The 23386-nt window shown below is 39.6% G+C and overlaps 1 protein-coding gene across 3 annotated transcripts in view; it reads left to right on the top strand.

Annotated features, from left to right (window-relative positions):
* The window catches only part of INPP5F (inositol polyphosphate-5-phosphatase F), a 70351-nt gene that overhangs the window by 27199 nt on the left and 19766 nt on the right, over positions 1-23386 (top strand). For all 3 annotated transcript variants that reach the window (XM_090278774.1, XM_090278773.1, XM_090278775.1), the window contains exons 3-13: positions 1495-1631; positions 7444-7572; positions 7773-7940; positions 8039-8095; positions 10140-10338; positions 10870-11049; positions 11904-11971; positions 16342-16466; positions 17233-17310; positions 18211-18331; positions 20042-20170. In XM_090278774.1, the coding sequence (XP_090134900.1) occupies positions 1495-1631; positions 7444-7572; positions 7773-7940; positions 8039-8095; positions 10140-10338; positions 10870-11049; positions 11904-11971; positions 16342-16466; positions 17233-17310; positions 18211-18331; positions 20042-20170 (1391 nt within the window). The remainder of the gene's footprint in view (positions 1-1494; positions 1632-7443; positions 7573-7772; positions 7941-8038; positions 8096-10139; positions 10339-10869; positions 11050-11903; positions 11972-16341; positions 16467-17232; positions 17311-18210; positions 18332-20041; positions 20171-23386) is intronic.

The following is a 23386-nucleotide window of genomic DNA, read 5'->3' as shown; positions in this document are numbered from 1 at the left end:
TTGTCGTCAGCAAATAGTCCGCAGTATGGGGCAGGCTGAAAGAGGTAACCAGATGAGAGTCATTAGCAAGCCAACCTTCTCTTTTTGTTTGTACCTTTGGTCATAACATGAATGTTTATAAAGAGGCACAGAGAAACTGCAAAGTGTCCAAAAGAGCAGTTGACTTTCAATATTGGCAATACCAGAGTTTTTGTGGGAAAGAGAGGCCTTTTGGTTTCCCTAGTGAACTTATATATGGGGTAAAACTTCTATTTGGAAGTTAATATATTTATATTTTGGTATTATATCATTAGATGGTTTATGGAAAGACATTTGTTACATTTGATTATGCACATTGTGTTTGTCATAGCTCTAATTTATTAAGACTACAATTCATGATAATATAAAATTAATTCAAAGTAATAAATTGCAGCAAGGAGGCTTAAACTTGGAAGAGGGCTCCTAATGTTGGTTTATTTGGTCAGCTGCCAACACTCTTAATTGTTCCATGCAAAATAGAAATTACTTCTGGGAGGTTAAGAGACCTGTGGTAAGGATTTCTTTTTATTCAACAGAATGCATTGACATTCAACAGTCTATTATGCTTCATGTGCTTTACTTATATGTGCTAGGTTTATTGTGTATTAGGTGCTTGGTAACCTTGATTCATGCCTTCCCAGTACATGATAGGTCCTCAGTTAATGTTTAATGATAATGAATAATGCAATGGCCTCTAAAAGCCTTGAAACTTTGGAGTAGATTTCCACCCTGCTTTATAAAGAATTATGAAACACATCCAGACTTTTGCATTTTATGGAAGGCCTAAAGCACATCTTCAAAACCCTATTCCTAAAATGAGAGTTAATTGATATTTGGAGGAAAAAGCAGGGGAAATTGAAATACTTTATTTTTCTACAATAAGAAATTCCTGAACCACTATTTTAATTATTTTTATTTTTGGTGTTAATTAGGTAGTACAGTACTTTTTTTTAAGTATATAACCTTATAAACTGAAAAATTGTTTTTGTGTGTGGTCTTTCATAGACTATTTCTCATTTAATTAAAAATCATTTGTGAGAAGTACAACATGCATTGGAAAGATAACTATTGGGTCCCTGGGTATTTTCTTCTTTCTCTCTTGTATTTATTAGAAATTTCTTGCCCTGGCTAGATGGTTCATTTGGTTTAAAGCATCAATACTCCTGTTACAGGGGAGACCTGAGTCAGGGTCCACCACCCTCCACCCAGCTTGTTCCTTGGTTCTTGTCTTGATTGCAAGACACAAATTCAAGCGAGGCACAGCGTGTGTAGTGGAAATGAGAGAGCAAGTTTATTTATGAAATATACAAGTACAAAGCTGCAGGCAGGTACCCGGCTAGTCTGAATGCCCACGATGGAGGAAATAAAGTTTGTTAGGAAGTTTATTAGTAAACTGGTAAACATTATTTACCTTCAGCTTCCCAGGACAGTAGCCCTTTATAGATACTAGACATTAATGTGACTCTTCTCTTTCAGATCTTCCATGGTGGCTTATTTTAATTCGGCAGAAAGCGCTGGTGGGCAAACTTCCAGGAGACCATGAAGTCTGTAAAGTTACTAAAATTGCTGTGCTATCACTTTCTGAAATGGAACCTCAGGATCTTGAACTAGAGGTAAGGTACCATCTGAGGAAATTTTATGGAAACTCGATATAAATGTAATAGTAATTACGAGGATTTGGTTTGACAGACTAGAATCACACAGTTTTAGAGATAGATAATATCTTTAAAATAATTTAATCTTATGGTTTTCAAACTTCGTTTTAGGAGTGGAACCTTAGTTTCAAAATCTGTGAAATCCAGTGTAGGAGGCACATGGAAGCAGAGGTGCTTTGGTTGAGGGGGAGATGGAGGAGTGGGGATCTGCTGTGAACATTAGTGTGCACGTTTTTGGTGGGCATTTCTTTCCTTTTCTCTTGGGTATATACCTAGGGATGAAATTACTGGGTCATATGGTAACTCTTATGTTTAATCTTTTGAGGAACTGCCACACTTTTTCAAAATAGTGTGCTATTAAAAAAAAAAGTTCTCTACAAGGGTATGAAGAATCCATGGGGTTCAAATAACTGAGAACATAGATATTCTTTCTTTTGGGAAAGAAAAAAACTCCTTTAAAGCTTTATAGGCTTATGTTTCATGTCTGCATATCGTATTTGCTGTATCTCATTGCCTTAATAGATAACTGCATCATTTTCCATGTTTAGTTTCCCATTAGGCATCGGTTTAAAATTTTAGCTCCAGATGGACATAGATAGATACCAACTTTTAAAGTAAAATCATTTATTTTTATTTCCTTAAACGGCAGCAGCCACATCAGCTCTTAATCTTGATTGTGAAATGTAAGTTGCTGGAATAATTGAAGAACCAGGGGAGCACCGTGGGGTCTGTGGTCGTGGTTTTCTCTTGGGGATCGTGCGTGTCAGCGCTGCGATAAGGGCCGGCGCACACCCTGCACAGAGCTGGCTGAGCCTCTGGAAAAGGGGAAGTGATCCCGCTGTCAGCACGACGTGTTGTAATCCCAGGAACTCTGTCTAAACAAAGCGTTTTAGGACTGAAAAGGATCCCAAGTAGTTTTCTCTGTCCATATTTTATGGTAGGACTTAATTTAATCTTTAAAAAAAGAGTGGTCTATACTTTCTTTTCTAAAGGTAACTGTATAGAAGATTCTCAAATAGTCATTGAAAATGTTTACGTTCAAAATAATTTTGAATTTCTATTAGAAAAATCAGTCTAAAAGGTAGAGATGGACCTCTGGAGAAGATGGTGTAGTGAGTTTGTGCTTTGCTGTATGCATCACAATGCTTCTCTGAAACCTTTGGGGCCATATTTGTCTTAGAATTCAAGTTTTTTCTGTGTGTGTGGGGGGGCTTATTGGGAAGGTTATTCCATGCATTTTATATATGCTCTGTGAGTCTAGGGTGTTACTCCACAATAAAACACATTAATATTTTTTAAAGAATCATATGGATATGCATGCTAAGGGAGGTAAATGATGACATTAACAGCCTCATATCAGTTTAGGGTACCTGTTGGCATATTGTAAGTGAGTTGTAACAAACTTAAAATATCAACTTTCCGATTTGAGAATTTTTTGGATTTTGGAGTTGTTGATAAGGAAGGAAGTTGGGGGGTATTGAGCATATATCAACTGTTCCAAACCCAGAAGAGGACAGATGAAAAAAAGAAAAAGGAAAACAAGACATTGCTAGGCCTGGAGAGAAGAAGTATCTTCATGGACCATAAACACCACAGTAGTTTGAACTGAGGCCATAGGCCTCCTGGGCCCTGGACCCAGAAGCAGGCAGTGGCAGGTGGAGGTTTGTCCCCTCCACAGTAAAGAGAACTAATGGGCTTCGTGTGGGGTGGAGGCCTGAAGCCACATTCAGTGCTCGAAGCCTGGTGCTGGAGTGGGACTCCCCAGCCCATGAAAGGAGGCTGTTAGGTCATCTGCACTAAGTGGGATAGTTGTCCCCAAAGAATTGTGTCTGTTAAGCCAGTATCACTTGTTTTGAGAAATACTGGTCTGGGCAAAAGGTAAGGACCTGAATTAACACAACAGCAGTCAGCGACAATTTGAGAAACAGATGTTGATCCGTTTTGGGGATGCTGAATTTGAGGGACTGGTGTGTCAATAGCAGGGAGATGTTATATATTTGGGTCTTGAGTGCAGAGCAAAAGATAGGAGTTAGACATCTGAAGTTCAACAGAGGGGTAGTTAAAATGAGCAGAGGATGAAATTTTCTAGATAGCTTGAAGAACAGGAAGAGGGCTAAAGATAGAACATGGGGAACCACCACCCTCTCTAGAGACGGAAAAGGATGCCAGCAAAGGAGACTGAGAAGAAACAGTCAGATGTGGGGAAGAACCCAGAGAGACTGGTGTCATGGGGACCAGAGGAAGAGATGGCAGGGAGGGACCATTCCTAGAGAAGAGGATTAGCCTTTTCAGACCAAAGAGGTCCTTGCTTCGCTCTGCCTGCGCAGGTGCCTTGGGCCTTCCCCCTGACCTAGCCCAGCAAGACCACAGGCCTCACAACTCCAGTGACTCTGACACTGTTTGCACCCTGCGGATTCACCAAGGCGGTTCCACGGTTGAGGAGTGGATTTTAGAAAGATTCTGGTGAACGTGAACAATGGTAAAAGCTGGTAGGAAGGGGGCTAATAGGTTGGGAAGAGTAGAAGGGCTGAATGACGGGGTGAGGGCCTGATCCTAGGGGGCAAACAGGGAAACTAGCCTTGGAAAAAACAACTCCCACCCTCCTCGGAGTGAGGAACGTGTGGGCGCAGCCTGGGTGTGCTGTTACAAGGTTATTGTAGGGTAGCTAGACCTTCAGAGTCGTCTTTGATACATCCCTAGGGGGCAATTTGCTGGCTTGAATGCTCTTTAAGGATAACTGTGTCTCACGAATGCATACTACCCTGCTTTAAGTATTACAATTACAATAATCTCTAGGTTTGGGGCATGTTTTTAAGTTTTTTTAAAGTGTTATGAATATAACTAGATAATTATTAACATTCTATTAAAAATTGCTGACCAGCAGTTGCTGTGCACCACAAGCAGCAGAGGCCGCAGTAGGGGACTAACAGGGAGAGTGAGTACCTTTTTATAACTGCTTCTGTGCCGCCCTGGTGAGCCTACACTGAGAAGGTGGGGGCATGTGTAGTATGTCCCCCGAGAAGGGGAGTGATCGTTTTCCCCAGACTACTTACATGTCCGTGTGTGAATCCGGAGGTTGCCACTTAGGTTTGTAGCAGCAAAGCCCATTCATTCATTTAACAAACACTCAACGGAGATCTCTTGTACCTGATACTGCTAAGACACTGAGTCACGTGTCTAAGAGATAGGAGTCCACAGAACAATGATTGCTGCAATTATGGGGCTTACATTACCAGGAGGGATCAGACAATAAACATCAGTATAATAATTACATTAGGTCATGTGTTTGAAGGTAGTGAACGGTATGGTAAATAAAAGGGGAGCACAGTGAGGACGGTGGGGGCAGTGCCCTGGGGCGGAGATGGGGGTGCGCCCTCCGGGCAGAGAGGACAGCTGAACTCGGTCCAGCGGTGGAAGCGTGCCTGACACCGTGAGGACAGCCGGAGGCCAGGCCGACGGCGTGGAGTACCTAAGCGAGGGGAGCGGACGGGACGGAGACCGGGGCCGTGGAGGGACGACGGGGGTCCAGTGCCGGCCGCGGTGAGCTCGAGACGGCCGGTGGGAGTCCAGGCGGAGCTGCCGGGAGCTGGGAGGCTAGAATTTGCGGAGAGAGCCGGGCTGGAAGCGTGCCTTCGGCGGGGAGGGACTGGGCTACAGATGCTGTCTGAGTCCACGCGACGGCATGAGACCCCTGAGTCAGTGCAGGTTAGAGGAGGGGGCTGACAGCTGAACCTTGGGTTGCCGAGACCTTAAAAAGTCAAAAGGGTGGAAAGGAGCCAGCAGGACATAGCGCGACCAGTGGGAGGCAAGTGAAGACAGTGCATCAGAGAGGGTGAGGGAGGAATGAGGTGTCAGAGCTCCTGGGGGGTAAGGGAAGGACTAAGAACCCACTGTTGGGTGTAGGCACATGGAGGTCCTTGGTCGCACTGAAGAGAGCAGCTTAGGCGGAAGGGGGGCGGGCAAAGCCAAGCTGGAACGGGCTGTGGGGAGAGAATGGGAGAAGGGGGATCGGAGGCACTGAGGGGTACAGAGGAACAGGACACTCGCTGGCGGAGGAGGAGACTTCACGTGACCGTGTCCGAGGGGAGAGGTACCGGTGTGTTTGCAGTTGGTGGGGACGACGCAGCAGAGAACGGGGCAGGAGAGAACGGACGTAGTGGGCGTCCTCTGAGTTCCCTCCTTCCCCATCAACTCAGGGTCTTGTTGGTGTTGCTTATTTGGAGGGAAGGAAAGTTAGCTCGGTGTTGGCAGTAGGACTATGAATCTTTTTAACATCTTTAGTTCCCTTGTCTTTTTATTTTATTTTATTTTATTTTATTTTTTATTTTTAGAGAGAGGAGAAGGGAGAGATGGGGTGGGGGAGAGAAACACCCCCACGTGAGAGAAACATGGGTCTGTTGCCTCTTGCACACCCCCAGCTGGGGGCCAGGCACCTGCTCTGACTGGGTTTCTAACTGAACTGGTGACCTTTGGGTCCTCGGCCTGCTGAGCCACACCGGCCAGGGCGGTGCCCTTGTCTGTAATAGTAGGCAGGAGCAGTGTAAAGTTGTAATCATGTCGTGAAAGCCATGTGAATAGAGGTGTTTGTTAGCTTTAATTTTGAAAAGGCGTAAAATCGATAAGCTTCCGTTACATCTGAAAACTTGGTCCAGTTATCAGTCTCCACTTCCAGTTTTTCTCCCAGCTTTATTTGGGTATAATTGACAAAATTGTTGACTTCCAAATTTGATACAACAGGGACCGTCCTCCTCTTTAAAAAATTATAATCAAAGCTTGAGCTAGCTTTTGTTCTCATGCTGCTTCTTTCATCCTGTGTATCTAGTAACAATTATTTTGTAATAAGCAGTAATAACTGTCAGTTCATAATAGGAGTCTACCACTTGGTGTAGGAATAAAACTAGTATGATAAAAAAAATGAAATTAGTCTCCATCTAGCTAATTGAATTCTTATGTACCTTTCTGAATATTTGCTTTGTATGCTGAGCCACAGTAATTATATGTAAAACACTTGACTGTAGCCAGGTAGCTGTCTTTAGAGCCTCTGTGCCCTTCTCTGGTCTTAGTACGTCCCCATCCTCTTCCTCACCTTTGCCAGGTGGCCCGCACAGAGCCTCTGTGCCCTTCTCTGGTCTTAGTACGTCCCCATCCTCTTCCTCACCTTTGCCAGGTGGCCCGCACATTTCTCTACTGCTTCTTCAAATTTAACTTCAGGACCCAAACAGCATGTTTGTTGTTGACTTTGTTAGTGTATGAGGGTAGGAGGAGAGGAAGTGGTTGAAATGCCCAGCTTTTAAGAGTCCCAGTGGAGCAGATTGTTGACGTCTTCTAAACCAGAACACTCAGTTAATGAGCGTGACCGAATATTTAGCACAGATAGCTGTCAGGCAATTCCCCTGACACACAGAAAATGTGTACTTCGCAATAGATTGAATTTTAGATGCCAACTTTTAAAGCATTAATTAACCTCAACTGGAACATTTTATTTTTCAGTTACATTAACTAATTATGATTCTAACCTGAATTTTCCACCCCTAAGTCCTAAGTATGTCCTGTCCTGTGTGCTTTGCTTATTGTCTACGGCAGCTTCATAGTCACTGAGAGCACAGCTGGGTTTTCTGGTATCAGTCGTCTACTTCGTCATTTTTATAACTCTCAGGGTTTACTTTTAACCACAGGGCATGAGCAGTGGCATCTACTTCTAAACATACTGGAACATTTAATAAGCAGGTTTTGATGATAACGCGTTCTTTCTCTCTCCCTAATTATTTAGCTCTGTAAGAAACATCATTTTGGACTTAACAAGCCAGAGAAGATCATGCCATCTCCTGATGACTCAAAGTTTCTACTGAAGACCTTTACACATATTAAATCCAATGTGTCTGCTCCTAATAAAAAGAAAGTAAGCATTTAATTGTTAAGAGCTTGGAGTTCATCTTTGATTCGTTTTAAATTGAAGGGTAATTTTCTTGCCAGTAAACTTATTTTCAAACCACTTGTCATATTCCAGCACTGTCTCTGCATGTCCTTAGGAAGGTGTGTTTTATCCACATAATGCTTTACACTTGATTCCTGCAGTGATAGTAGATTCACTTTTTACAGGTCAAGGAAAGTAAAGAAAAGGAGAGGTTGGAAAGAAGATTACTTGAGGAGTTGCTGAAAATGTTCATGGACTCGGAATCCTTTTATTATAGCTTGACCTATGACTTGACCAATTCAGTGCAGAGGCAAAGCACTGGGGAGAGGGACCCCCGGCCCCTTTGGCAGAAGGTACCTCTCACGGTTCAGAGCAATTTATGGACTCATTCAGCTTTATAGGAAAACTGAAACAACAGGTTTCTGAACTCCTTATTGTCTACCTTTTCCAGGTTGATGACCGCTTTTTTTGGAATAAATATATGATACAAGATCTTACTGAGATTGGTGTGAGTAGTTGTTTCTAAAATATTCAAAGATTGTTAAAGTTAAGCAAATATTTTAAAATTGTATTAAAATAAATATAACATCTCGCTGTAATGTTTTCCCCTATAGAATGGGAATTGTTTAACGAGGTAAAACCATTTGGTATTTTAAGGCAGTTTATAATTCCACTGCATAGCCATGGGCCTGTCTTAGCAGGTGCCCACAGGTTAGTAGTAATTTAAGGCCGGGGAACTAATGTCCTCAGAGCTCCTATGGAAGAGCATTTTGTTTACCCACTGGAAATGCTGAAGCCGAGTTGTGCTTGAATAATACCAAGTCATTTAACTTTACTATTTCTTCATCTGGGAATTATAGTAGACAAATCTCTACGGACATTCCATTACTGCCAGTGTTTGACTCAGGGAAGACAGGGACTATGATGAGGCTATTGCATGAGGGTCCTTCCGAGTGGTGATGACGTTCTTCCTTTACTCTGTCACATATGTTGGAGAATTAGGACTGTCCAAGGACAGCTAATTCATTTATTCAGTCAGTCTGGTGTTAGTGGAAGGCCTGCTGTGTGCCAGTTATTGTTTTGGACACAAAGTGGGCAAATAGTTGATTAGGGTCATGTATTGTCTTTTTCGTAAACTTTCAAAAATTTCACATCTTTTTTCTTCTGCTTGTCTCCTTTGGTGGGGATTAGTATAAATTGATTTTGACTCTCTAGCGGTGCCTGCACATCTATCATGTCCCATCAAGAATGAGGCATGAAAATGTTCTTACTTTTCTTTAGGACGCTGAAACTGCAGCCACCGAAACTCGGGCAGGGGATTAGCGAGAAGGGTGTCTGTAACGAGTATTTGTCCTGTTTGCCGACATACTGAGTTCTCTTATGTTTTACAGAGTTTGGGGCAGACATTTTGCATTACCATTTAAAACCGATGACTTGCAATAAAGGTGGCATTTGGCAACATACATTTCTCTGTTCCTGTCAAGAGTTTTGCATTCATTGCTAGATAAAAAAAAACAAAAACAAATAATGGGAATGGTGATAAGAATAATGAATGCAGGTAGATAGACCCTTCAGTATTTTCGATGACCTTTCTAAGGTCCTATCTGAAGGCTCCATAAAACAAAACTGAGCTAGGACCTGGAGTGTGTGGTCACGGAGGAAGAGGTGGACTGGAGAATGATGCCGAGTTACAGCTAGAGAGCATTACAGGGACAGGAAAGAGAGGGACTGAGAACAACTCTCCGAAGAGCTTTCTATTCTGTACTGTCCCTGCGTGCAGTCAGCTGAGAAATGTGAGTATTCTTAGTCCGAAGGACCTAGAGCAGGAAATCTAACTTTAATTGATACTCTCCTAATTATGTTAGATCACATTTTAAAATAAGATATTTATGGAAAGGAATTTTGGGTTTATTTACTATGTTTCACTTGGCAAAGCACGTTTTTATTCTGTACTGGAAAATAGAGTAGACCTGTGAGTGTCATAATAAAGTGATCAGAGCTGATTGTATTTTATTAAAGGCAAAATACAATTGGAAATTGAAAATCAGTCTTTAAGTTTAGTTTTCCTATACTAACAGGAATAATCATAATCTTGGCATTTGTTAAATAGTTACTATAAGCAGGCACTATGCCAAACACTTTTTACATTTTCCTCATTAATCTTCACAGCAGCCACAGTGTGGGGTAACAGTTTTCTTGTTTTTCAAAGCAGACCGTCCAGGCACTGGTGAGGTGCAGGGACTCACCTGGCTGCGTTAGTAAGTGGTGGAGCTTGAATGTGTACTCCGGCTGTCTGGCTTCTGTCCTCTGGTCCCTCTCAGGCAGCTCTTTTTCGAATTATCCTTATAAAAAAAAAAAATGAAAGGCTCTCTGCTCCACCCCTCTTCCTCCTTCCATTTCTTTGTGTTCTCCATTAAGCAGAGAATGTGATTAAAGACTAGAAGGTTTCGGCTTCTAATAAACTGATAAATATGTTTTGGCTACTGTTTGGGTTTAAGGAAGTGGCAGTGCTGGACAGCCCAGAAACAACATGATGTCCCTGTTGTTTCCAGACCCCAGAGGTGGACTTCTGGATTATCCCCATTATCCAAGGTTTTGTGCAGATTGAAGAACTTGTGGTTAATTACAGCGAATCATCTGATGATGAGAAAAGCAGCCCAGAGACCCCACCTCAGGAGTCCACCTGTGTAGATGACATTCACCCACGATTTCTAGTGGCTCTCATTTCGCGTCGCAGTCGGCACAGAGCGGGTGAGTGGCTGTAATAGTGTGCAAACCAAATCCAAGCAAGAATGGAAAATTTCTGCGGGTGTTGAAATGCTGGTGACAATATGGATTTGGAAACACAGTGGGTTTCAAAGTGCTCAGTGACTCTGATGTGATTAGGGACAAATTATTGGAGAGAGGCGAATGGGGGAGAGTTAACAAAAGGTGAAAGAAAGGAAATGTATTTAGAAAGAAGAAAGTCTCCTGGGATGTTCTAAAATATCATTGTTCCCACTGCCGGGCTGCATCACAGTAACAAATCCTGCCTGTGCGCCAGCTAACACCTCTGGGAAAAGCCTTCCTTCAGTGCGCAGGCCCCGCTGTCTTAGCTTCACCTGTAAGAAACAGTGGTGCATACAGGTAGGATTTGGGGTGAGCTGACACAGGTTTGCCTAGCAGTTGCACGGCAGAGCCTCAAGGCCACCTGAACGAGGTAGATTTGGTGAAGGAGCATAATCTAGTCAGACTAAGTTTTTAGAAAATGTTGCTGTTTTCTACTTTATTTATTTTTTTAAGGAATGCGCTATAAACGAAGAGGAGTGGATAAAAATGGAAATGTTGCAAATTATGTGGAGACTGAGCAGCTAATTCACGTCCATAACCATACCTTGTCGTTTATTCAAACACGAGGCTCTGTGCCTGTCTTTTGGAGCCAGGTTGGGTATCGTTATAATCCACGACCTCGGCTGGACAAGAGTAAGCATGTCAGTTGTTTGTTTTGCAAATGATGATTTCAGACAGATATTTTAAAAAGTATTAGATACTTTATAGATTTGGATTTGCTTTGCCAGATACTTCATTCAGAACAATAATTCGTGCAGTGAAATTTAGTAGAAAGTGATATAAACACAAGAATAATGATTGTTGACAATTTAAGTAATTTAACAATAAAAAATTCCCCCAAAATAGAGCAAAACAGCTTATTTCAAATTTTAAATTGTTTCTTTGAAGAATACTTTATTGGATGTTTAATTTTAGAAAAGGACAAAGGAAGCCACTATTTACAGCAGCAGGAAATATCTTAAGATGGCATCTATAAGATAAGATGCCTTTACTAAAATGCCTCCTATGAAATGTTTTAATTATTGAGTATTTAATTTCTTTCAGTATTTTAACTTTAACATTGGAATGGGTAAGTCATGTCAATCTAATTAGATTACTGAATGAGGTTAATTTTTTAAATTGTTTACAGAATATTTTTTTCTCAAAACTTTATATTCCTGAGAATTTGGTAAAACTTCGATTTTTAATATCCTTGACTTAGAGGAGTTTTTATTCTTTTATTATAAACCATATGAAACCTTTCCTGACAAGTAAGCTGGCTATACAAATAATATAATTTCACGGTTTGTACTTTATGTTTCGATTTAGTCTAATTGGAAAAAAATCTGAGATCTTCGGCTTAGCATTTCATTTTAAAATATTGGTTTTAGAAAATCTTAGTTACATTTGGGCTGTCAATAAATTATTTAAAAGTAAAGATGGAATAGAGACGAATTTCTGTCTTAAACATGGAAAGGAAAAATAGATTTTGTATCACTTCTTTGTAGGTGAAAACGAAACTGTTCCCTATTTCTGTGCCCACTTCGAAGAACAACTGAAAATTTACAAAAAACAGGTGGGCTTTGATCAGTAGTAGTAAATATTTCTTTATATTTAGAAATGATTGTGTATCTGTTTCTTCAAATTTCACAAAAATAACAATGTACTGTTCGTAATCAAGCAATGTGGCATTTTTGATGAAGTTGAAGAACGCATATAAGCTAAGAGTATTCTTGATATATTTTTAAGAAATATCATTGTCAGCTACTTTAGGCCATTTTTAGATAAGAGATCAGTCTACTGTCAATTAGGATGATTTAAGAAGTATCTAGAGTAAGACATAAAAGGCATCTTTCAGTACCACCCAACTTGTTCTGCTTCTTGGAGATAACAATTTGATATGTATCTTTCAGTATCTTTTTCTCTGCCTACTTTTCTCATATATTCTGCACTCCTGTAGGAATGTGACGTTTAAACCAAAATTAGATGAAAACTGTTAGGTGAAATACAAGTTTGATACGGTGACCAGATTTCAGATACAAGATTGAGCTACAATAGTCAGTAACTCTTATCCATTGACAGTGACCAGCCAGAATGTGTAATGCCATGAGATACATTTTTCTAACAGCAACAAAAATAAAATAGAAGAAATAACCTAAAATGTAATAAATGTACAAAAAAGGTATGGTGGGGGGGTGGTTGGGAGGAGTTACTGAAGAACGCAGAAAAAAATCTGAATAAATGGAGAGAAAATACCATGTTCCTAGAAGGAAAGACTTAATATTGAATAGATTTCAGTTCTTCTAAGATTAATATATAAATTTTGTGCAATCCCAAAGGAAGTCCCAGCAGGGAAATATAAAACAAACTCCCTGACTGAAAATAAACTATGAAGTTTGATAATAAGAGACGGAGGCAGACATAGGAGGAAATGAGAACCCTTACACATTGCTAGAGGGAGCATAAGTTGTTGGTGCAGCCATTTTGAATGGTATTATCAATCAAAATAAAGTATGCTGTTGTTAACCCAGTAAATTTGCTTCTGGTACCTATCCTACCTACCATATACAAAAATCAGTTCTATATGGGTATGGATTTAAATGTGTTAAGTTAAACAAAAACCTTTTCGAGGAAAATATAGAACATCTTTTTGACCTTGGGTCTTAAACTGAACTTAGAAAACCACTAAACCATTAATGAAAAAGATTGATAAAATTAACCTTACTAAATTTTAAATTTCTAGGAGATTTTTATTTCTTGAAACTTTATCATAAATATTAAATACTATTACAGATGGTATAAATATTACTTATTAAAACTTTATTAAAATGAAATAAGGCTTTAAAAGCACCAACTATAATGAAAAATTGATAAATTTGACTTTACTAAAATAACTTTTGATTATTAAAAGGTACCAACAAGAGAATGGAAATGAAATTCTCAGGGTGGGAGTATACTATCTAGAGTATATAAAAACTATAAATCCATAAAAAAGGTGTACAATCCAAAAGAAAATTAGACAAAAGATTTGAACGTACTCTTTACAGAAAAGGTTATCCAAAAGGCCATTAAACGTAGAAAAGGTGCTCCACTTCATTAATCGTCAGGGAAATGCAAACTAAAAGCACCATACAAATGTACCAGAATGGCTAAAATAAAAATGTTCGGAAATACCAAGTTTTGTCAAGGATGTGGAACGACCGGAATTCTAATACAAAATTTAAAAAATGTCCCTGAGAGAAATATGTGTTCAGCAGGGAGGCATGCATAAGAACATTGATTGGAGTACAGAACATCCTAATTGTTCATTAGGAAGTCAGTGGATAAATTATGACACATCTGTTCAATACAAATGCTTAATCATGAGAAGGTAGATGTGAGTAGTAATAACATGGAAGGATCTTAAAATCACATCCATCACAGAGTGGGAAAAGAAAACTGTAATAGCATATCGTATGTTACTTCTTAAAAAATTCCACAAAACAGAATCACGTTGTTTATATACATATGTACTTCTCTTACATATATGTACTCACACATATGGCATGCTTGTTTGTACAGAAGTGCATTTATGTGGATTGAAAGGGCACACCAAATATTAACAGGAGTTACCTCTAGGGAAGACTGTGGGACTGGGTTATGGTCAGAGGATTTGACTTTTATCTATGTTTCAGTTTTTACAATGTGAATTAATTCATGTATTAGCAATAGATTTAATTATAAGTAGCATTACAAAGAATAGATCACAATTTGCATCCCACACATATTCATAAAAATTGAAGCAATTCTGAGGTGTGTGAAGGAAGCAGAAGAAAAATTCCTCATCACCCTTGTTCCTGCTCCCTGTTGACTTTCAAGAGCTGTTCGTATACATCAGTTTTACAGGAATGTATATTGATCAGACTTCCTCATTTCTTTCTGTACCCCAACAATGTGTGCTTACCTACCCTCCTCCTTGGGTAATTGCTCTCTGGGAGGGGGGCCCACGGGGGGTCTGGCTCAGTCATGGTGGCACCCTGAGGGCCTGTGTCTCTCCGTTGGCAGTGAGGCTGGGTATGAGGGGCGGTCTGCTGGGAGCCTTCTGGGGAAGATCTCCTGCTCTCCTAGAAAGAGACACAGGAACCACCAGCCCTTCTGTGGTTGCTGTACCCGGATTTGCTGTGGTGCCGCATGAGGGACGGACCAGTGCGCTGCGGACGGCGGCGCACAAAGATGGGAAGAACTGGCATCTGTAACCACTGAATTAAGCAATTTTCGAACCACGCAGTCTCCAGACCTTTTGATCTGAGATTTGAGTCAGTGACTTGTCATTTGCAGCAAAACACATCTTGACACATCATGTGTACACATCCAAATTTAAGTCAAAAGCGGGTTGTACCACATACGCCTGTCTGCGGCTGTGCTCACTTAGCATCTCATGGCTGTGCGACCTCTTCTCCACTGATGGGCCTTTAAGGTGTAGCTCTTTGCTCTTATAAAAAAGTTCTCCAGACGACCTCTTTTATATATTCTGTATGTTTGATAGAATACATTCTAGAAGGGAAATGGCTGGGTCAAGCTGTCTGTAGGCATAGAGACCCACCACTCTGTGGCCCCCCGAAGGTCACACCAGTTTACGCGCTCAGCAGATGGAAGCCAGCGCTGGTTTCCCATCCATTTACATTGTTGTCTACGTTTAGCATTCAGGTTTTGCCTGTGGGTAGGAGAGACTAGTTTTCTGTTTTAGAATTTGTATTTCTCGGAGTATTAACAAAGTTGTAGTTTTGTGCTTATTGCCTATTTGTGTATTATCTCTTGTGAATATCCTCTGTATCCTTTACCCATTTTTTATTACTGAATTTATATTACTGGTTTTTGTGTTACAGGCATATTTCCCTAGGTAGTTCTTTTTGTTTTTGTTTTTTAATCTTTGGTTTTATTGTCATTTGTTATACAGAGGTTTTAAATTTTTATGTTGCCACATCTGTTCATCTTTTGCTTTATGCCCTCTGTTTTTATGTTATGCCTAGCAGGCCATGTTCTATATTACAGTTATGGAAACATCATCCCGAATCGTGTTTTAGATTTTTTTTTTTTATAACTTAAAGAAAAAATATTTAGGTCCTTAATATATCTAGAATTTATTTTGTGTCTAATGAGATGTAGGGAGCTAAAGTAAGTTTTTCCTCCCTATGTAGATAATTATCCCAGTACCATTTACAGAATAGCCCTTTTTTATTTTTTCAGAGGAATATTGTTATTATATCTTAGATTTCTCAATGTACATGAACTTGTTCCCAGGCCGTCTGTCCTATTCTGTTGAGTCACTTACTTCTGCCCTAGTACCTCAGTTTTAATTGCTATGAATTTAGAGTGTGTTTTGCTCTTCAATGGGACTAAGTCCTCCTTTATTATTATTTGATCAAATTTTTTTCACATATTTACTACTGCAGATAAACTTTCGAATTAACTTGTCAAGTCCATAGAAAGATCCTGATCGATTTTTGATTAGGATTGTTCAGTATATAGATTAATTTGGGGAAACCTGACATCTTTACAGTATTGCCATCTAGCACCATGGTATGTCTCTTCATTTATTCAGGCTTTGTTTTATGTATCTCAGCAAAGATATATAGCATCTAATATGTAGGTCTTGTATATTTCCTTCAGAAGTATTCTAGATACTTTAAAGATTCACTATTATGAAGGACTTTGTTTTCATTATGTATTCTCTAGTTGGTTATTGGAGATGTATAATGTATAAAAAACAGTTCATGCCATTGATGTAATCAGTTCTCTTAAACCTAGATGTAACAAACAAAAATTAATTTTAGAGGAAAAAATTGATGCTTGAGGGGTTTGATTCCTAAGCATAGCTATAAAATATTTCTAAAACATAATTCTAAATAAGTCACATTATGATTCTAACATCTGATTAAACTGAATTTTCCCCCCTTATTCTCATAGGTTATTATTAACTTGGTAGACCAGGCAGGAAGAGAGAAAATTATCGGGGATGCCTACCTAAAGCAGGTGTTGCTCTTTAACAACGCACAGCTTACTTATGTTTCGTTTGACTTCCATGAGCACTGGTAAGATGGCTTCCTGGGATGGGTTTGATCAGTTCCAGTGACGATGGTGGATGCTGCCACAGTTTCTCTTTATCGGGCAGAAAGGTTTCTTCTCATTGTTGGAAAGGGAAGGAGTATCATTTGATTACTTTGTTTTAATTTTCATATGGATTTTGTTTTGCCTCAAGTTTTAACTTAATTGTTTCTGAAATATTTATAGTCCTTCTGTTCCAGAATAACATGGAGACTTAGAGTTCCATTTTTCTTTATCATTCAAGTAAAGAATCTCTGGAGCTTTACTTTTCTGCTTGAGTTGCGGCCTGGCAGTAGTAATAGAGTCTCCTTACTTAACAAAAACCGTCCTGCTGGCTCATTTTTATACTCTATTAGTAACACTTCTTTCCCTATGGATAAAACTTCACTAGAATTTACTCCAGGAAATCAACCATTAGTGAACCATTTTGATGGTAACTTTAACTTGTATGTATTCTGAAAGCAAGGGTCTTTTTTCATGATCCTGGCTTTAACATGAGTTCATTTACCTAACTATTGAAAATTTGGTGGAGAGAGAATCTTTTGATATCTTTATGTTTCAGTATTTTTTTAAGTATATTGTCTTCCATAATGCAGATTAGCTATAAGCATTTATATAATTGCCTATATGATTTGTAATTGTGTTAACCTCATGTACTTATAGTAATAATTTTCCAATCTACCTTAAATATTATATCTTAAATTTAAAAAAACTGATATTAAAGATTTTTCTTTCTGTTGGCTTGCATTTTAGCCGAGGAATGAAGTTTGAGAATGTTCAAACACTGACAGATGCCATTTATGACATTATTCTCGACATGAAGTGGTGTTGGTACGTATTTCTTATTTCATAAGAAGTCAGTGTGACAAACTCTTGGTCTGTGAAATCATGTATATTTGTTTAGTCCCAGTAAGCATTAAAATAATAGCAGCAAGCTGAGAAAGCATTTTTGTTTTTCTTGTATTACTTCCCAATTCCTGTTCTTTTTAAGAAAGCATTAGTCATTAGGCATTGTTAGCTTAGAACACGGAGGGGGTGACTGGTTGGGCCAAGTAGAGTGAAATGCCCTGTGACTATTCTTTAATCTTTCTAATGCTTCATAGTCTAATTTTCTCTTTCTCTTCTTTCTTGCCATTCCTCACGTGGAAGGAAGGCTTAGAGGCATTTAAAATTATCAGAGGACAATGATTCTCAGACTAGAGGAGGGAGAGGCAGGAAGAAGAAACTGGCTTAAAGGACTGAAGAGAACTTTCGATTAGACTTGATGGTCGGGGGTGGCCAGAGAAATTAGATGAGCAAGGCACGCTGCATGACCACTCAGTGGGTGGTAAAGTGGGTGGGCCTTTCAAGCTCGTTCAGATGTATTTCTATCTGGAATCAAAAGGGAGGGACAGGGTAGTGGTTTAACGTGCCTTTTGGCTTTAGATACACAGGAAAACATCACTTGGGGTTGTGTGGTCTGCTTAGTAGTTGTGTGACCTGAGGCAAGGGACTCTTCCTGCACCTCATTTTTTTTTTTTCAAAATGGGGATAGTAATATCTCTCTTGTCGAATTATTGTGTGATTTAACAGTGTCTACAAAGAACTCGGTAATGCCTGCCATGTGATATTCCAAACAAACTGATAACCAGTACTACTGTTCTTGTTGTTACGCTTTAAAGAACTGTGGTTTTTGAAAGACATGTTAAAGGGTTTCATATTGTGACATAATCCCATACTGTTTCTGAAAAGGGTTGATGAAGCTGGGGTAATATGTAAACAAGACGGGATTTTCCGCGTTAATTGCATGGACTGCCTCGATCGCACCAACGTGGTCCAAGCGGCCATCGCACGAGCGGTCATGGAACAGCAGGTAACTTGGTGTCTGTTGGATTGTAAATATTCATTTTTAATGTTTTTCAGTTGTGAACAAATAACTAAAATCTTTGTTCATTAGAACATTTATGGCATACAAACATCCTTGTTGCATTAAACCTGGAAGGCACAATTTCCACTAGAAATAACTGGAATCCAGTGGCATTTTCTTAAGTGCTCATTTCAAAAATGTGAGGCCCTACATTTTAAAATTTATAGGGTGGTACCGTATTGTCATTTACCTTTTTTCTTATCCGTAAACCCTCCCTTCTGTATTTGGAGCTGGGTTTGTACATTTCATTCGTGCTCAGCTGGCCGGCTCTGGGTCAGGCCCTGCCAATGGCAGGACTAACAGAAGATCATGAGGCTAGAGGAGGAAAGAGAGACAAGCTTCATCACTTGCGTTAATTCCTGTGAGCGGTGCTGTCGCTGGGGCCGTTGGTTCCTTCGGCACCACAGAACCAGCCTCTTGCCTCTATGCCCCGGCAGGTGGCAACTGCTTCCTGTGCCCATGATGTCTATTACCCATGTTCCCTTTTAGATCCTTTGGCCCTCAACATCTGCGTAATGAATTCCCAAGGTGGGAATTCCTAGCATGGTTTCTAGGTGTTTTTTGTTTTTTGTTTTGGTGATAGAACCTAGTGACTATCCTCTGAGGATATGAGTCTGTTCCTTCTAATGTCTCATCGAAGCAGTCAGGCTTTTGAGTCTAAGCCCTGGCTCTTCCACATACTAGGTGTTGGCCCCACGCAAAGAACTTTACCTCTCCAGTCTTCTGTCTCCTTATCTTTAAAATGGACTCATAGGCATCCTGGCTGGGTGGCTCCATTGGTTGGAGTGTCATCCTGTACACCAAAAGGTTGCCGGTTTGAATCCCAGTCAGGGCACATACCTGGCTTATGGGTTCAGTCCCAGGTTGGGGCACATACAGAAGGCAACCAATCCATGTTGCTCTCTCACTCTCTTTCTCTCTCTCTAAAAAATCAATACACATATCATTGTGTGAGGATTAAAAAAAATTTTATAAAATAAAATAAAATGCAGTAATAAGCATATTGATTGCGTAGGATTGTTAGGATGCGTAAATGAGATAATACTTAAAAAATCTCTTGGAACCCTAGCCCTGGCACATAGTTAATATTTATTGGGCAATTAGTGTTCTGCTACTATTAATATTGCTGTTTCAGTGTCCTTAAAAAATATTTTATTTACTTTATTTTTAGAGAGAGGGGAAGGGAGGGAGAAAAGAGAGGGAGAGAAACATCAGTGTGCAAGAAAAACTCCAATTGGTTGCCTTTCACACGCACCCCAACTGGAGACCAGGCCACAACCCAGGCATGTGCTCTGACTGGGAATCGAACTGGTGACCTTTCCCTTTGTAGGACAACTGCCAATCAACTGAGCTGCACCAGACAGGGCTCAGTGTGCTTTTCCGATCAAATTTGAAACAAAGACAAAATATAATATGAGTATGACATTAAAAATTATAACAAAACACCATAAATATTTCATTCTATTTTTTCACCTGTAGCAATTCATTAAGTTATTTCTCATGTGGTGCTTTCTTTTGAAAAAGTCTGAAAACACCGTTTCTTGTATTTAAGGGTCCTAAATTGTACATGAACATTATTCCTTGTTCTGCAATGTAAATTTTATGCTATGGTGTCCTGGTTTATATGTAATTAATCCGCCAATATGTTAACTTTAGCTGAAAAAATTAGGCGTGATGCCCCCAGAGCAGCCACTGCCGGTGAAATGCAGTCGGATCTACCAGATAATGTGGGCCAACAACGGCGACTCCATTAGCAGGCAGTACGCGGGGACCGCCGCTCTCAAGGTAAAGACCTGCAGCGGGCACTGTGGGTCGTTCTGTGGGGCATGGAGTGTGCCTTCAAGCCGGCCTTGGTTCTGAGAGGAAGGCGTGTGTGCCACAGGTGGTAGCCGACTCCTTTCTGGGCTGTTTGGCTAAGGCCGGGGGCCAGGTGACTCAAGCAGGTCACCCATTAGATTAAAGGGACGGATGGGGTTGGGTGGATCCTGTTGTCTCAGGAGGGTGCTGGTCTGCTGCTGCTTTATGGGGGTGGAGGCCCAGTGTTGCTGGATCTTCCGACTTCTCAAGGGAGTTAGGAAATCTGGAATTGTATATGAACTACTTGGTTTTTAAATTTTATATAGGCAAAACAAAACATGTCTGTTGAGGGAGTTTGTCCCCAGTATGAGAAGTTGCCTCCTAAATTTGTATCCCAATTCTACCTCTTACTAACTGTTACCTTGGGCAAGTCACTTAACCTCTCTCTTAACAGGAGAATACATACCGTTCAGAAGTGCACATGGAACATTTCCCAGGATGGATCATATATTAAGCCATAAAACAAACCTCAACATGTTCAAGAAGACAGAAATTGTATCAGGGTTTGTTTTTTTTTCCCAACAGTGGTGTGAAATTAGAAATCAATAACAGGAAGAAAGTCGGGAAATTCACAAATATGTGGAAATGAAAGATAAAAGAAGAAGTCAAAAGGGAAATTAAAAATATCTTGAAATAGCCCTGGCTGATGTGGCTCAGTGGATTGAGCGCCAGCCTGCAGACCAAAAGGTTGCCGGTTCAATTCCCGGTCAGGGCACAGGCCTGGATTGCAGGCCAGGTCCCCAGTTGGGGGACATGTGAGAGGCAACTGATAATGTGAGAGGCAACCGATCGATGTTTCTTTTGCACATTATTGTTTCTCTCCTTCTCTTACTTCTCTTCTCCTTTCCCCTCTATCTAAAAATAAGTAAATAAAATCGTAAAAGAAGTGGAAGCACAATATAGTATACCAAAACTTATGGGATGCAGCAAAAGCAGTTCTAAGAGGAAAGTGTATAGCTAGAAATATACCTATATTAAGAAAAAACTCAGACAACCTAACACCTTAAATAACTAGGAAAAGAAGAAGAAACTAAGCCCAAAGTTAGCAGAAGGAAGGAAATAATAAATATTACAGCAGAAGTATGAAATAGTGAATAGTAAAACAAAAGATTAATAAAACTAAGTTTATTTTTTCTTTATAATCAACAAACCTTTAGGTAGGCTAACCAGGAAAAACAGAGAAGACTCAAAATTATAAATGCAAGAGACATTATAACTGATACCACAGAAATACATAGGACTGTGAGACTGTGTTGGCAATTATATGCCAACAAATTGGACAATTTAGAAGAAAAAGATAAATTCCTAGAAACAATGCAACCTACCAAGATTAAGTCATGAAGAAACAGAAAATCTGAGCAGACCAGTGAGTAAGAAGATTGAAATCATTAAGCAAAAACCTCTCAACAATGAAAGGCCCAGAACCACATGGTTCCACTAGTGAATTTCAACAAACATTTAAAGAATTACAGTATTCCCTCGCTTATCGTGGGTATTACGTTCCAGACCCCCCACGAAGTAGAAATCTTACATTTATTCTACACCCTTAAACCTATGTAACTTTAACAACACACGTATACAGCACCGCAAAATCCCGCGATATAGCAAAAAATCTGCGATAAATAATTAAATATAATATTTTTTAAAATTCCTCAATATAATAAGGCCACGATTAGTGAACCGCAGTATAGAGAGGGACTACTGTAATGCCAATGCTTCTCAAATTCTTCAAAAAATTAGAAGAGGATGGAACACTCCCAAACTCATTTTATGAGGTCCTGATACCAAAGCCAGATAAGAACAATACAAGGAAATAAAACTACAGGCCAATATCCCTGATGAATATGGATGCAAAAATTCTCAAAAAATATGAACAAACCAAATTTAACAGGATTACACACCATAATCAAGTGGCATTTATTTCTGGGATGCAAGGGTGGTTCAGCATATGCAAATCAATAAATGTGACATCCTACAGTAGTAGAATGAAAGATTAAAATAATATAATCATCTTGATGCAGAAAAAGCATTGACAAAATTCAGCATCTTTTTGTGATTAAAAACTCTCAACAAATTGGGAATGGAAGGAATGTACCTTAACATAATAGAGATCATATGTGACAAACTGACAGCTAACATTATATTCAATGGAGTTAAAAGCTTTTCTTTTAAGATCAGTAACAAGACCAGGGTGCCCACTCTCACCACTCCTATTCATCATAGTTGGTACTGGAAACTAGCCAGAAAAATCAGGAAGGGGAAATTTGTTTATAGATGACATGATGTTAGACATAGAAAAATCCTAAAAAGGTGCTTCACTGGAAAACTGTTAGAACTAATGAATGAGTCAGTAAAGTTGCAGAATACAAAATCAACATACAAAAAAATCAGTGGTGCTTCTCTACACTAACAACAAACTGTCTGATAAAAAGAAATAAAACAATCCCATTTATAATAGCATTGAAAACAATGAAGTTAACCCAGAAAGTGAAAGATCTGTACACTGAAAACCATAAGCCATTGATGAAAGAACTTGAGGGTCTTCTTTATTTTCCAAATAAATGGAAAGATATCATGATCATGTGTCAGAAAAATTAATATTGTTAAAATGTTTATACTACCTAAAGCCATCTATAGATTCAGTGCAATCCCTATTAAAGTTCTAGTGGCATTTTTCAAAGAAATAGAAGAAAGGGATCATAATGTTTGTACGGGACTATGAGACCCGTAATAGCAAAAGAGATTGAGAAAGAAGAACAGAGCTATAGTAACCAAACCATACTGCAAAGCCATAGTCATCAAAATAGTGTGGCACTGGCTTAAAAACAGACACATAGACCAATGGCATCAAACTAAAAGCTTAGGAATAAACCTACACATATGAGGGGGGACCCCCCAAAAAACAATTATCTTTTGGAGGGCGGGATCCTTATAGTTCAGACATCCCCCACTAGGTGAGTGTTTTAGGAACCCATCAGTATCAGTGAAACTAGCCAGCGTTGTCGCGAGAGGCTGCTTTTGGCTTCAGTGAATTTTGTTTTGAAGATTCAACGCATTTGCCATTTCATCATGAGTGACTTACGCTTGTACTTGCCCACACTGCACTGAGTGTTCAGCAGGTTTTGACCCAAAACAGCAAGACCC

Source organism: Furipterus horrens, unplaced genomic scaffold (genome assembly GCF_987537825.1).
Source record: "Furipterus horrens unplaced genomic scaffold, mFurHor1.1.pri manual_scaffold_5, whole genome shotgun sequence".
In the NCBI taxonomy this organism is placed as follows: domain Eukaryota; kingdom Metazoa; phylum Chordata; class Mammalia; order Chiroptera; family Furipteridae; genus Furipterus; species Furipterus horrens.
The sequence above is the reverse complement of the archived record's forward strand: the minus strand, read 5'-3'. Positions and strand labels throughout refer to the sequence as shown.